Source organism: Hakea prostrata, chromosome 11 (genome assembly GCF_041222555.1).
Source record: "Hakea prostrata isolate BN-2017 chromosome 11, UWA_Hpros_2, whole genome shotgun sequence".
NCBI lineage: Eukaryota > Viridiplantae > Streptophyta > Magnoliopsida > Proteales > Proteaceae > Hakea > Hakea prostrata.
Window position 1 is genome coordinate 11765020 of NC_142610.1, and position 14614 is coordinate 11779633.

The window sequence follows — 14614 nt, forward strand, 5'->3', positions numbered from 1 at the left end:
TTACCCCGAGGCCAATCATTCGGACATAATTGGAATGATTATCAATTCACCTTGAAGATTCTATTATAAAATCCCTTCATTATTTAAATGATTGCATGTATATACTCTAATATAATTGGTAAGATTGCTCATTAATCTTGAAGATTTTGCTATAAAATGTCTTCATTATTTGAATTCTTTCTAAAAATTATTCTATGTAGATTCTCCTCCTAATTACATTTAGCACATTACCTTTTAAGTCTTGAATCATTGGGACAAAATTGAAAACCTATTACACTAATAAGACCTATAAATGGATCTCCAAGGCATGAACTGGATATAGAAGAAGAACTTCATAAAGATGCAATAGAACCAATTGCTTCACTCTGCTGCATAGTTCAAGGTAAGATCAGTCTCCAGTTTGGATCACTTAACACGTATTTCTTTGATATATATTCATACCTGAGGATTGCCATAATACAGTCATGCTTTTGAAGTAAATAAGAAAAATAAAAGGAAGTAGAAGATATAGAAAGATATATATACCAATATCAACCATGATGGTTCTATTCGGCTCGCTAGCGTTATAGAACCTATGGATGGTTCATTTCATTCTCAAGAAAGGCATATGTATATAACTTTGTGATTTCTTGTCAGAGAAAAAGAATTGCGAGAATTCTCCTTTTGTGTTTATGCAGCTCGTTTCTGCTTTGGCGTCCTTCCTTCCTTCTAGCTCACTCTTTCCAAATCAGTTTAGCTAAATCATGCAAAAACTCTAAGAATCAATCACAACGGTGATTAGCTTTCTTTTCTCAAACTCATTTACTGAACAACAGCTCACACTTGCCTTGTTAAAATCATGAAGGAATAAGAATCTCTCTCTTCAGACGTGAAAGAGAAGGAATTCTCCCCCTACCTTTCCAAAATCAAGTGTGAATGCAATTAATTGTCAGCATTAACCAGCATTTTATTACTTAATTTCTGCTGTTTAAGAAATTCACTGGGCCAGCTCCAGATTCCGATCACATGCTAGAGTTGACTCGGGTTACATCTTTTTTGGTTAAAAAATTGAATTGTGTGGTTTTCATCATCTATGGACCACACACCTGGAATAGCTGAGATAAAGATGAAAAATATTTTCTTCTTTTTTCTTTTTTTCGTTCTAATTTTAGTTTTCTGTTTGAATCATAGTTGAAGGTGGTAAGAACCATGGGTGCTAGCATTGGTTTTATTAAATTAGCTCTGTGGGTGGCGATCTTCTATTACATTTGCGATGGATTAGCAGGAGGAAGCAGCATAATGACTGATCAGCAAGATTTGCAGATGAAAGCCTCCGGGAAGTCTGTTCAGAAGCCAGTAATTAAGAGCGTCAAGGTGAAACTAACATGTTTTTTGTCAATTAATTTCATTTTCTTGGCTACAATATTTGTTGGTTACATAAGTTTATGGTTTTTAGACTGCCAATGGAGATGTTTTCGAATGTGTTGATATCTACAAACAACCTGCATTTCTTCATCCTCGACTGAAGAATCATACAATTCAGGTTTATTTTTCAAACTCTGGAATTAGTTAACCAAAAATTTACAACTTGTTTCATTTAAAATTGTGTTTATCAAGAGTTCTAACATTTTCTTCTCCAAAATCTGTTTAACTAGATGAAACCTAGCCCCTCTCTTCTGAATGGGTTGATGAGAAATGAGATTCCTTCTTCTTTTAAGATTTCAAATATAGGGCTTAAGGATGGAGATTGTCCACCTGGAACAGTTCCCATTCGCAAGGTTGAAACTAATGGCACATTAACGGCGGGGTCTCACAACAAATTTGAGGGAAAAAATGATGACTTTCCACATCATGTAAGTCTATTTTGTTTGTAATAATCTTTTAGTTTGTATTATTTTGAGAATTTAGTTGGCTTCAAATAATTTAACATGTTTTTAGAATACATAATTGGGAACTGAGAGAATGGCTTCTAGTTCTGCCATTACAATCGAGTTTGATAACACCTTATTTACAAATCCACCCTTAAAACACCTTTTGCACTTCTGAAAACACTACCTGCTCGAGCAAAGTCGTTCTTCTACCTTTTGATTGGAAACTGAGACATCTGTAACTGGAAGGAAGGAGTGAGACATCTGTATCTGGTTTCAACATCTGTTTTTCCCCTTTTTTAAGCGTCTCCACTTCTATTTCTTCTTCTTCTTAGTTATTGATGCTGCTGTAATTGTTTTTAAGCTTTGAGTTACAGGCGCTATTTACTGATGCTGCCGTCTGTTAGTTTTTCTGCCTGTCTTTTGGCTTTCCCTACAGGTTCAATGGTAGGTTAATCCTCTGCCTGGGGGGCTTGTGGCGGGGAAACAGATTCAAATTCTGGTAAGGACAGGAATGTCGGTGTGAAGTTGAGAAGTTTTGGAAGATGGTGGCGTGGCCCTCTTGCAACCTCTGCTGTTTAGCACACCCCCATTTAAGACCCAACCATTTTTTTCACATCATGTAATTGCACCATTAATGGCAACGTAAACTGCTCCACAATTCTCAGCCTCTCATTCTAACAACCTAAACCATCGATATCTCTGTCATTGCCTTTTCCTTTGGAAGGTTAATACAATCAAACCCCACAACCAGTCCTTCTCATGCTCGAACTCTTTTGGAAACTCTATTCTGGGCTCAACTGCAACTCCTCTACCCTTGCAATGATCCAACCTTTTTCCCCCTCCTCTCATTAACAACCAACTCACCTTTGAAATGAACAGACAAAGTGGGCATGTGTCCCCCACACATCCTACATCTCGATCCAATGCTCCCAATGGTCCCCATACTGGAGGTAGTTCCAGGTTCCCCTCTAAGAACACTGCAGTTAGAGGAGGCGCTGAAGCTGACTCCTGGAAGGCAGTGGATCCTCGAGGAAGTCATGCCCGCCATTCTACCTTGCTCCATGTCGATGATCTGAATTCTGGCCTTGTCCTTTACGGCTATGCTTTGGGCTTCCCGAGAGAGTTGATAACCATTACCAATAAACAGAAGCTTACGGACCTCTAGTATCCTTTAGGAGCCACCTCCATTTCAAGCATTGGTAGGGAAAATTTCAAGGCAAGCTTCATTTTTGAAGAACACCGAAACAACGTTTTGTCTGTCTCCCCATGGTGGATTGGAAAATAAATTCTACACTTGGCATTGGAACCTATCCCAGAATGTAGGAAGAATGTCTCTCTTCCGCCAATCATCATCTGGAGTCAACTGAGAGGAATCCGACCTAATTGCCTCACCTATGAAGGTGTTCTATCTGCTGCAGCTAAGCTGGGACGAATTATGGAAGTTCAGCTTAATCCCAGAGATATGGGTCTGCCTAACAACTCTGCTAGAGTGAAATTGGTGTTTGACATCAATAAACATGTCCAAACAAGAACCTCAATTAGAACCTTTAAGAATGAATGGGTTCCGGTGGAAGTGAGGTACGAGGTAAAGGTATTATGTCTGCGATGTGGAAAATTTTCACATCAAACAGGATAGTGCCCTAAGTATGAAGGTGATGAGGCAATTACCATCAACAATGCCATTCAACTGAAGTTATTTGAAGGAGCTACTACTGACCCATGTCCAGGAGGCTTCTCAAAGCTTCTCACAACCAACAGCATCCACAGCCTGCTTGCCCTCCCAATGGAGTGTCAGGATAAAATAAGCATTGATGATGAAGATGACTCAGGTACTCAAATTGTTCCCAACTGCACTACGGGTCCAGGCCAATATCACTCTTCGGATGAGGCATCATCCAACAACGGAATGAATTTTGATCAACCTGACAGAAGGCAGTGTGAAAATGTCAAAATGCAAAAGGAAGTAGCGGAAGAAAATCTAGTGAAAATTACAGCAACAACAAAGAAAGAAGAGGGGGTATTGGGTAAGAATGCAAAAACAGATGGTGAAAGACATCAAGTTCAGATGATGAAAAAGGACAAACAGTTGATAACCAAAGATCAAGAAAGAAAAAATGATGAGATACAACTAATTTTTGAAAGACAAAACCGCATTGAAGAGCTTCTTAATAAGAAAATTTTGCTTCAACAGGAGAAAAGCATGGAGTAGAATTTAAAGGAAACCCAGGTCGGTAACACTTTGCTTTTCTAACTGATGGAGCGGGTGGACAACCTTGAGAACTGCTTACCTATGCCAACCAAAGCACATGAAGGAGAGCCGGATTCGATCAACAATCTCACAACTGCAAAGCTCAATGATGGACTGAAAAATCAAGATGGTGCTCCGCCTCTTGATGCTGGAATTCCTGAGGGGAATCTGGACTGACCAATAATACTACCTCAGATTATGGCCTAACCTCTCGCAAAAGATTGACATTGAGTGAGCTGACCCCCACCCAAACTGCAGTGGCCTCCCTTTGTCAAAATCTTGATTCAACTCTTCATTCATGCATTGAACCATTAACTGTCTTCTACTTGTTCAAAACTGAAATGGAAGCCCGCCACAACATCTTTGAACATCTCAAGAATATGAACAGTGTCAATCTTCAACAGCCAATGGAAGGTGTACACTTCAATGAGACTCACACCGAAACTCAACCTACCCCAACCCAGGAGGAGAATTTGTTTCCACATACCACTGCCCCACAGGAATTCCCATACCATCTTTACGCTGATTTCTTTGACCAGTGTATTGTTTACTTTGTTTTATTGTTTGCCATCATTTATAGTTGGTTTAAGAATAGCCTTTTGCTTACCAAAAACCGCAATAGACACTCTGCTTAATTTTCTAGGTCTGTTAGAACATTTGCTTGTTAACCATAGAATGCTTGTTGTTACCTTTAGTTGGATGTTGTTGCTTCCTTGTTTTACTCTTGTTGTTTCTGTTGCAATCCCTAATACGAAATTATTTGTTGTTGTTACCTCAATACTGGTTTATCGGTAAAAGCAAAACTTGTCCAATGGACAAATATGCCCCCCGACTGTGAGTTTTGCGCAAAGGGTGTAGAAACTACATGGCATATTTTCATGTCATGTGACTGGACAAAAAGGATCTGGGTGGCAGGACCCTTGGGGCTAAGAACAGAAAACTTGGCAAACACATCACTCTTGGATATCTGTAACACTTTCGTCCATGACCCTCAAATGGATAAGGCTTCAAAGAGATGGATGGTGGCTGTTTTTATAATCACATGCTATTTCATTTGGAGGAAGAGAAATAACCAAATCTTTAAGAAAATCAATCCCAACCCCATAAGAGTGCTACATAACGTAGGAACTTGGATTCGTGATCTAAATCTAAAGACTCAAGAAATTGCTCCAATCTCTAATAACGAAATTGCTCCAATCCCTAATCCAGACATTTGCCTTTGTAAATTTTCAATAAACTAACATATGGCCCTTTGATGGTGTGTGCAGGGGTACATAATGCAAAGCTAGATAGCTCAGGATGGAGTGTGGGTATTTTTTGTGAAAGGCAGCTAAAGTATCTAAGCACAGGAGGACTAGGGAAGGGAAACATTGTTGAGGCTCTACTGATAGGATTGAAGGATGGAATAGATCAAGCACTACAACACAATTTGCAACTACAAGAAATATGGTGTAATGATAAACAAGTTCGAGATCTACTCCTATCAACTAATCACAGCAGCTGGCCGATAACTCATGTCCCAATTTTGATAAAAATAGTTTCTTACATTAAGGATACAAGACTTAATGTTTTTTGTGACACCACACTCCACAACTAGCTCATGTATTTAGCCTATGGATCCTCCGTAGATTATAACAATGCACTAAATGTAATCGACCCTACTACTATATGTATTTGCCACCTTAATAAATATAAAGCTTTGGTTTATTAGCAAAAAAATAATAATAATAATTGGGAACTGAGATGAAATTGACAATTTTACTGAGAACATGTTTTAAGAACTTGGTTAGATCTAAGAATGATATTCTCGAGAATCATGTCAAAACTGTTTATTCAAATTTGTAATATGATTCTTCTTGATAATTGTTTAGCAACATTAATCTTGTGAAGTGATTATTTAGAGGAAAACTATGATAGGATTTGAAAAAGATTGCATAGAAGAAGCGAACTTATTAATGTTTTTTTCCAAATTGGATTTTAACTTTATTTTTTCTAATTAATTTTTCATTCATGTTCTCAATTTATTTCAATATTTTAAGTGTATTTTTCTAATCTTGGTTTCAAAAAATGTGGTTTTCAAATTAATTTCCAATTTCATTTTTTAATCCAATGCTCCAATTTCAACATTTATTTTGTTTTTAATTCATTTTTTCTAATTATTTTTCCAATTTTAGATTTTTAAGGTACTTCTTCAAAAAATTCAATTCGCTTTCCAATTTCGGTTTATATAATAATTCTTAACAGTTAATATTTTGTAATTTATTTTCCCAATTTCATTATGTTTAATAAAAATATTTTAAAATAATTTTTCTATTAAATTATCTTTTAATTTCAACATTATTTAAATTATTTTTTCTAATTATTTTTTTAAATAGAACAAAGAATCATGATTTGCATAAATCATGTAAAAGAAAATAATCACGTTGATATGATAAAGAATCAGATTTTTATAAACCAAACAGATGACATGGGAACTAATCAATTTTGTGTTTTTTTTCAGTATGCAGCAGTGGCTATGAATGTCCCTGAGAAGCATTTGGAACCAAACAGAGATAGGAAACCAAGAGCAATGAACGCAATCACCCAAATTTGGAAACAGCAGGCCGGGGACAAAACGAGGGAGGCAGACCAACCTTTTTTTTTTTTAAATTTGATGACAATGATAAAAACAAACCACAAACAACCAACAAAAGAACAAGGCCAACAGGACCAACAGGGAGAACCAGGGCGACGGGGCCCTCACACCATTTAATGTTTTTAAGCTAAGGGAACTAACCATCCCGCCCGAGGGTCTGTATGGACAAGGCCGGCAGACCAAACGCACAGCAATTCAGGGAGGGCAAAAGGAACAACCCGAGCACCGGATATCAAGTATTGAATATGACGGACAGTTGGGAGTCCCGCCGTCAGGTAATCAAAAGTTCCATTGATTTTGTGATTTTAATTTATCCTATTTATCTCCCCCCTTGAGGTCAAGGTTTGTGACGCTTCTCAACAAACATTGTTAGGGTAAAATTGCTCCGTCCCAGACTCCCAGACTCTACTTGTACTAAAGCTAGCCTTCAAGACTGGGTTCACCCATGTACAGTTTAAAACTCATTTCACTGTTGCTCAATAGGGTTTAATTTAATCAACAGATGATAGTCAGAAATCAAATCTTGACTTAGCTATGAATCATGCGAGTCAAAATAAGACTCAGTATGTTTACATGATTAACTATTTTAAATGTTAGAAGTTTTTTGTATGAGAATGTAGCCCACTCCAACACTCTCATACAATGTTATTTTATGTTGAGAGGAGAATTATAGACTTATGAAAATGCTGGTATAGGCCATTCTCTTCGACAAAGTTCTTTATTAATTATCTCTTCTGAAGATATATAACTTGACCATGTCATTTTTGTTAACCCATAAACATGATTTTCAAACCTCTCTCTCTCTCTTCTTCTTCTTCGACCCAATGTCTGGTAATTGGTTACTGTTATGGGGAGAAGACATGGAGTTGGTTGGTTACTTTCCCAAGGAACTCTTCAATCACTTGCATGAAAAAGCTGATGATGTACAGTGGGGTGGAGAGATTTACAATCCAAGCCCATTTGCTGAAATGGGTAGCGGCCATTTCCCAGAAGAAGGTTTTGGGAAATCATGTTTTATCTCCAAGATTCGTGTTTTAGATCAAAACAGGTCTTTCAAAGATGTTGATCCGAGTAAAAGTCGCAGCTTGAATGATGTGCCAAATTGCTATAGATCAGTTATAGAACAAACCCAACCGGAAGGAACCGAAATATGGTTTGGGGGCCCTGGTGGTCATTGTTAATTTGTAGCATTTTTTGTTGAATAAAAAGATCTGACTTTACTAATAATTAGAGAACATATGGACACTCAATGGAACCCATTGCACTTAGCCCTCCAACAATGATTGCCTCAAATGCAGCTAACTTTACTGGTTCCTTTATCATAGTTAAAACAGAAAACATTCCATAATCTAACTGAACCTAATCTCTGGGAACTCCATGGCATCCCACTATAACTCTTTCTAAATATGTTCAGGCCTCACCCCAATTGGGTAGGAAGTTTGATTCCTAGCTGCAGATTTCACAAGAAACTCCACAATAGGATTCGCTTCACGAAAGCAATGCATGGTCTTCCATTCAACCAAATCCAAAAAAATGTTTCAACTCATACCAGGTTTGTAGCGCAAACCAAGGTATTTTATTCTCCCTAAATATCATCATCACCATCAAAGAATCCATCTCAATCCAAATCTTTCCCACCACTAACTGATGAGAAATGGTCATGCCCTTCATAAGCCCAATAAACTTAGCCTCAATGCTTGTTTTCATGCCTAAATACCAACAAAAAGAGGATCTAACTCTGGCATGAAAATCTTGAATTACACTGCCCACTCCTGCCTAGCTAGGGTTTCCTAGGGCTGATCCATCAATATTAAGTTTAAACCATCCCTCTGACAGTCTCCTCCAGACCACCTCTTTGGGAGCCAAACTAACTTTCACCTGGGCTTGAATTCCAAGTAGATTCTGCACCTGAAAATTAACCCTATTCAGCACTGCATTCACCCTATAACAACTCACTTGCATCAACTTTTTGCAGTTGCGCTCCATCCACATAAGAGTACGGGATGAGCACAAACCCTCACATCCACACTCCTACAAGATCCATAAGGTGGGATTTCCTTTTCCACCGTTCCCATAGTTCTGTGAATGACTGTTTAAGATACCATGCGACAGCAAAAAGACGATTGAACTGCACCAAAACTCATCCAAAAAGTCACATTGCAAAATTACATACATTGAAATTTACAAGGAAGTGCCACTTAGAACACATCTTGAAACTAAAGGAAGACCACATCGTTGTAGTAAATTATCTGTTGGTAATCTCCCCAACATCATCCTCCACCCAAATGTGTTTTGCCTTGGCTGCAATTACATACCCCAATGGTTCTATACCGGTCCACATTTCCATGTTTCCCCCGAACACAATTCCAGGTAGCTTTCATAAAAAACCACCCATCTAATTCTAACTTCTAGTGGCACTGATCCAACAGGTTCGAGTCACTCAACACAACGGACTGAGCTCCCTCTAAAATAAACCCTAGCGTGGAGGACCATCTTTACGGAAAGACCCAGTCTCCATCTCATGACCATATTTGACCATAAGTGATACAATGATTATGCAAGAGTTTTTTTAATTGGAGGAAATTTCAGTCATTTAGTCTAGGGTAATATGGTGACATTAATAATACTTTTTGGATTTAAAAATAAATATTAAAAATATTATTTAAGATTTTATATGAATTTATTAAGTGTGGGTAAAAAGATAAAATCATATTTACAGTTAAAGAAAACTGACAATGTGAAGTGTGGAGGGTGGCTTTGTATGATTTGATTTTAGGAAAGGTGTAAAGTATTTCCAATAGAAATTGAAGAAGCTCATGTAAAAAAATTTTAGGATTTTAAATAAATTTATTAAATGAGGGTAAAGTCGTAAATCAAAGCTAAACCGACACAAACATGACAATGGTAAATGTGAAAGAGAGTACACTGAGTTTCTAATGAAAACCAAAGAAGCGCATGTAAAAAAATCTAATTTTATAGTTGGCATTCTCTCTTTCGGTAAGTTTAACCCTATCTTTCTTTCTTTCTGTAATTATCAATGGCACCTCCTTTTTTCCTCTTTTGCTTTGCACACATTAATTTTTTATTTTTTTCCTTTTGGGTAAACCTTTGCATGCATTAATGAATGCATTGAATGGAGTAAATATGGCAGTTTTCTTTATTTTTGTAAATATTGATGGATCTTTTATACCTATCTCCCATTTTTCTGTTGCAGCAAATGTTTACACAACAAGAGATCAAAGCAATTCTAAACATCCATCTCAATCGATTACCAGGGGAGGATACTATATGCTGGGAAGGTACATCCAATGGCCTATTCACTGTCAAGAGCGCATATCATCTGCTTTGCAATAGAAGAGATTCACAAACCAGGCTGGCTCCTTCTTCGTCTCGCTGTCACAAATGGGAAGAAGTGGATCCGGGGACCTGGAAGCTGATCTGAACTCTCAGTGTTATCCAAAAATTAAATCATTCCTATGGAAGGCGTTGAATCAGGCTCTTGCTATAGGAGACAATTTATTGATTAGGCAAATTCGAGCAGATCCGGGTTGCAGAAGATGTGATAAAGATATTGAATCTATAGATCACATACTATTTGATTGTGAGCATGCTAGGGCATCTGGTTTGGAATGGGACTCACCGAAATCATTGAAGCTCATGCACGAAATCTCTTGATGGTGCTGCTAAACAGTTGGAAAGGCGTATGCATCCCTGAGAAGAAGATGAAGAAAGAAACGATTAGTCTCATATTGTTTACCTGCTGGAGTATCTGGTTAGCAAGGAACGATCTGAGTTTCAGTAACATTAAATGGAACCCTGAGCAGATCGTGAACAGAGCATGGATGGCATACAAAGAATTTTGGAGTCACTCGAATGAGATCTCTCAACCTCTACAGTCTGTCGTTAGGGCTTGCGAACCTTCGGATATGGACTTCTGTAAAATCAATGTGGATTTCTCATACTCGTCAGCAGATATCCGGGCAGAAGTGGAATACATCGCAAGAAATTCTCTTGGCGAGTGTCAAGGAGCAGTTTCAATGCCGTGCGACTGCTTCAGCATCTTCCTGGGCGAAGCTTCAGCTCTTAGAGAAGCTCTAATTTGGGCTCAAGAGAAAGGGCTTTTGAACATCATTTTTGAAAGCGATTCGGAGAAGCTGATCCATATCGTGGAAGACCCATTTCTCCCCTGTGATTTGGATTCTCTACGTGTAGTGGATGATATTCGCATTATCCTCAGGCCGGAACCAACTTGGTCGGTTCGTTTTATCTCTAGATGGGCTAATTGTTTAGCCGACTGTCTAGCTAGGAAGGCCCTATCCTTGACAAGTAGGATGGTTTGGCCTATTTCCTCTCCTTGGCTTCTGGAAGCTTGTATTCAGGATGTCTTGGGCTCTTGTCCTTCAGTTAATTAAATCTTCGTTTACCCAAAAAAAAAAAAAACTAATATGCTAGAGAACTAGGAACTATATATAAATTACTAAGGTATGACTTAGGGATAGTAAGAAGCTTAGTTCAAAGTAAGGCCTCTGTTATCTTATCATGTGTATCTCCTCACTCTTTTGTCTTATCATTTTTTTTTTTTTTTTTCAATTCGTGCTTCTTTTTTCATCCCAGTCCAAGGAGGAAAGAAACATGGCTTCCATTATTTGTTTGAGGGAATTACTTCTTTGGATGGTGATCCTTCATTCCCTTGGGCCTGTTTGGTTACTTGAATTTGGAGATTTCAAATCTATGGAGTCATGGTTCATAAAATTAACTGTTTGGTTAGCCTAAATCTTTGAAATAAATTCTATAGATTCATCATGAAAAACTGTTTATGGAATCATGGTTCAATGTTTAATGTTTTTATAGTATGGGGTGAAATCAGAGATTTCACCTCATACCCGTAAATCTACCTATTCACGTTTATAGTGTAAAAAGATAAATCTCTAGATTTCATGAATCCAAGGATTCATACAACCAAACGGATATAAATTTCCCATTTATGAATCCAGATATTTCAAATCTCTGGATTCATGTAACCAAACAGGCCCTTTGCAAAGGAGAGGACGCCAGCAACTAAGAGCATCAAGGTGAAGTCTTTCTTTGTGGAAAAACCACTTTTCATGAAACCACATTCTAGTGCATATCCATATGCATATATTAATATCTAGCATAATTCTTTATGATTTTTTCAAAAAGCAAATGGAGATATTTTTTATTGTATCAATACAAACAACCTGCATTCAGGGGCAGAACCAGAATTCATCATTGGGGAGCCAAAGAATGATGTCTAGATAATCTTCCTGTTGGAAAAACAGTAATGCTTTTTCGCCACACATATTATGTGAGTCCTTGTAAGACCCATTGGGAGTCCTATCTATGAATTATTTTATTTTATTAAGGAATAGATCTACATATATTTTGTGGGACCCACACATATTTTTAAAAAATAGGTAAACTATTGATAATGATATTTTTTGGACAAAATATTGGTAAATTAAAGCATCAAAAAAAAAAAAGATTACACATAACTTCAACACTAAAAAGTTAGATGCAAACCAAAATTTTCTTTGATAGGAGATGCTACCCAATTCTTTTTTAGGTAAGAGATGCAAACCAATGGTAGTTAATTACCTTATTAACTATAGACATATTATGCACAATATAAAATCAAATAACAAAAATTGCAGAAGAAATAAGTAAACAAAGAATATAAAATCAAATAAAAAGAATAACAAAAAAAATGAAGAAAAAAAAAAAGAAAAACGATAAATAAATTAAGAAAGAGAAAAAGTACCTAATTGTGGAAAATATTTTTTTCCAAATTTTCCTTAACCCATGCTTATAAAAAAGGATAAATACGGATTGATGAGTTAGTTTCTAATTACGAATGACATTTTAAATACCTAATAAGATTCTTTCAAAAATTTCTTTTAACCCACATTTATAGAAAGAGAAAAAAATAATCAGGAAGAAAAGATGAGAGAGAAGAGAAGGGAGAATAAATTGGGATTGAGGAGTTAGTTTTTAATTAGAAATAACATTTATATCCATTATTTTACCTTTAAAATTTGTTCTCAATATTGAAAGCCCTTGAATAGTGATATTTCACATGTGGAAAGAGAAAAAACTGGAAAATTTAAGGAAATTAATATAAAACTGAAAAAAAATAAGGAAATTATATAATTTTTTTAAAAATCCGTGGGGGCATGGCCCCCCGGTCCCACTCCTGAATTTGATCATCCTCTGCTAAAGAATCATAGGATCCAGGTCAAATTTTGTTTCTCATTGAAAAAAAAACAATAATAATAATAATAATAATTTTATAAAAAAAAATTGCAGCTGGAGAGTTTATATTAGTGGGATATAACTAATATAGGTGCCGCCGGATTGGTACAAACTTGAGACCTCCCCATTGGAGTCTAGGCTTTTAACCGCTCAAGTAATGGAAATCGGGTATCCTAAATGAATTCATATCCTCTTAGTCCAAGGGTCTCGTCTACCCGGCCTGCCCGGTCGGATGGGCAACCTGTAGACGAAGAGAATGGCAACCGTTGGATGCAAATGAAATCAATCTGTCTATAATGGTTGAGCAAAATCAATTTGTTTTCTAAGATTAGGACCCCACCCCATCCAACGGTCGCGAGAGGTTTGGACGAAGAGAATTTGAATTCATCCTGAATTCATTCCCTCTATCCGAGTGTTAGCTCTCAATAGAGGGAATGGGAATATAATTATAATGACTTTGACCGTGGACCCTTTGCCATAGCTTACAGTCCACCAATCGGGGGAAATGATATTAAAGAGAAAAAGAAAATAAAAGTGCAGAAAGTAAATAACAAAGTAATTAACAAAATAATAAAAGCAAAGGGAAAACCTTAACCAAAAAGAGGCAAGACTGTAGGCATCTTTGATCAAGGACCCAATGGGAAGAGATAACAATAAGTAAATGCTGAAAAATAAATCCTAAATTAAGAATATGGAGGGGTAAATAGAAGCGGGAATGGAGGAGGGGACAGAAGATTATTGAAGAATGCTACTACTTGCATCTTTAAATCTCCAAAAAACCTTGAATAAACAATTCGAATCTCAACCAACCCTAACAACCAGATCTAGAATAATCTAGATCTGGCAATTGCTAGACCCAGAGAGAAAGCAAATCGTCAAACTTGAAACTTGAAACTTGAACTTGAACTTGAAATTGCATTGATAAAAATAAAGGAAATACACTTTGCATTAAATAATTTACACAACTTCAATATTCCAAAACATTCAATCTAAAAAACTAGAATCCACAAAGTAATCAAAGAACTAGAGAAAACTTAGAACAAGTTAAAGAGAATAGAAAGAGCATGAGTAGAATAAACTAAAAAGAAAATAATGTGTCCATCACTAGACCTAATAGTGGAGGTAATATTTATAGAAGAGGGAGAATAATTTACAAACAAGGAAATAAAATAATAATAATAATAACCCTGGTTCTTACCAAAGGTATTACGGTTGCCTCAGCAAGTTTACTTTCAGTCATGGAAAGCGAAGGCATACAAGGTCCAAATACTGACCAATTCATCCAAATGGACTAAAAATGAGTGGAAACAACGACTGCAACTATAAAATAGTATAGAACTTGTGACTCCAAAGAGCAGAAGAAGTGGCTTTTTGAGTGGAAACCCCATATCCATCGTAGCTTGATTCTGCTGCTGCTGGTTATAGCTACAAAACCTAACGAGTCTATTGAACTGACTGATAGAACTGAATTATGGAGGAGTCATGAAGAAGAACCAGTCTACAACTATTAACTCTGTTGTTCAAATATCACTCTTAGAAACTCAAAAATTGGCCAGGTTTTTAGACTCTTTACATCTTTGATGGTCATGGCTAGGAAGTTCTACCGTCTTT

General features: G+C 36.7%; 2 protein-coding genes and 1 long non-coding RNA gene across 3 annotated transcripts; all 3 read left to right on the forward strand.

The window, feature by feature from the left end:
* Positions 1-1181: 1181 nt before the first annotated feature.
* On the forward strand, positions 1182-5026 carry LOC149000130 (uncharacterized). The gene is made up of 3 exons (XR_016170744.1): positions 1182-1353; positions 1436-1522; positions 1635-5026. It is a non-coding gene; the product is annotated as an uncharacterized LOC149000130 (long non-coding RNA).
* A 2531-nt stretch (positions 5027-7557) lies between these two features.
* LOC149000131 (protein neprosin-like) lies at positions 7558-7914 on the forward strand. Its single transcript, XM_089139126.1, has one exon. It carries the CDS (start codon positions 7558-7560, stop codon positions 7912-7914), a length of 357 nt encoding a protein of 118 aa, XP_088995252.1.
* A 2448-nt stretch (positions 7915-10362) lies between these two features.
* Positions 10363-11145, forward strand: LOC149000132 (uncharacterized). The gene has a single exon (XM_089139127.1). The coding sequence runs from the start codon at positions 10363-10365 to the stop codon at positions 11143-11145; it is 783 nt and encodes a 260-aa protein (XP_088995253.1).
* The last annotated feature ends 3469 nt before the right edge of the window (positions 11146-14614 follow it).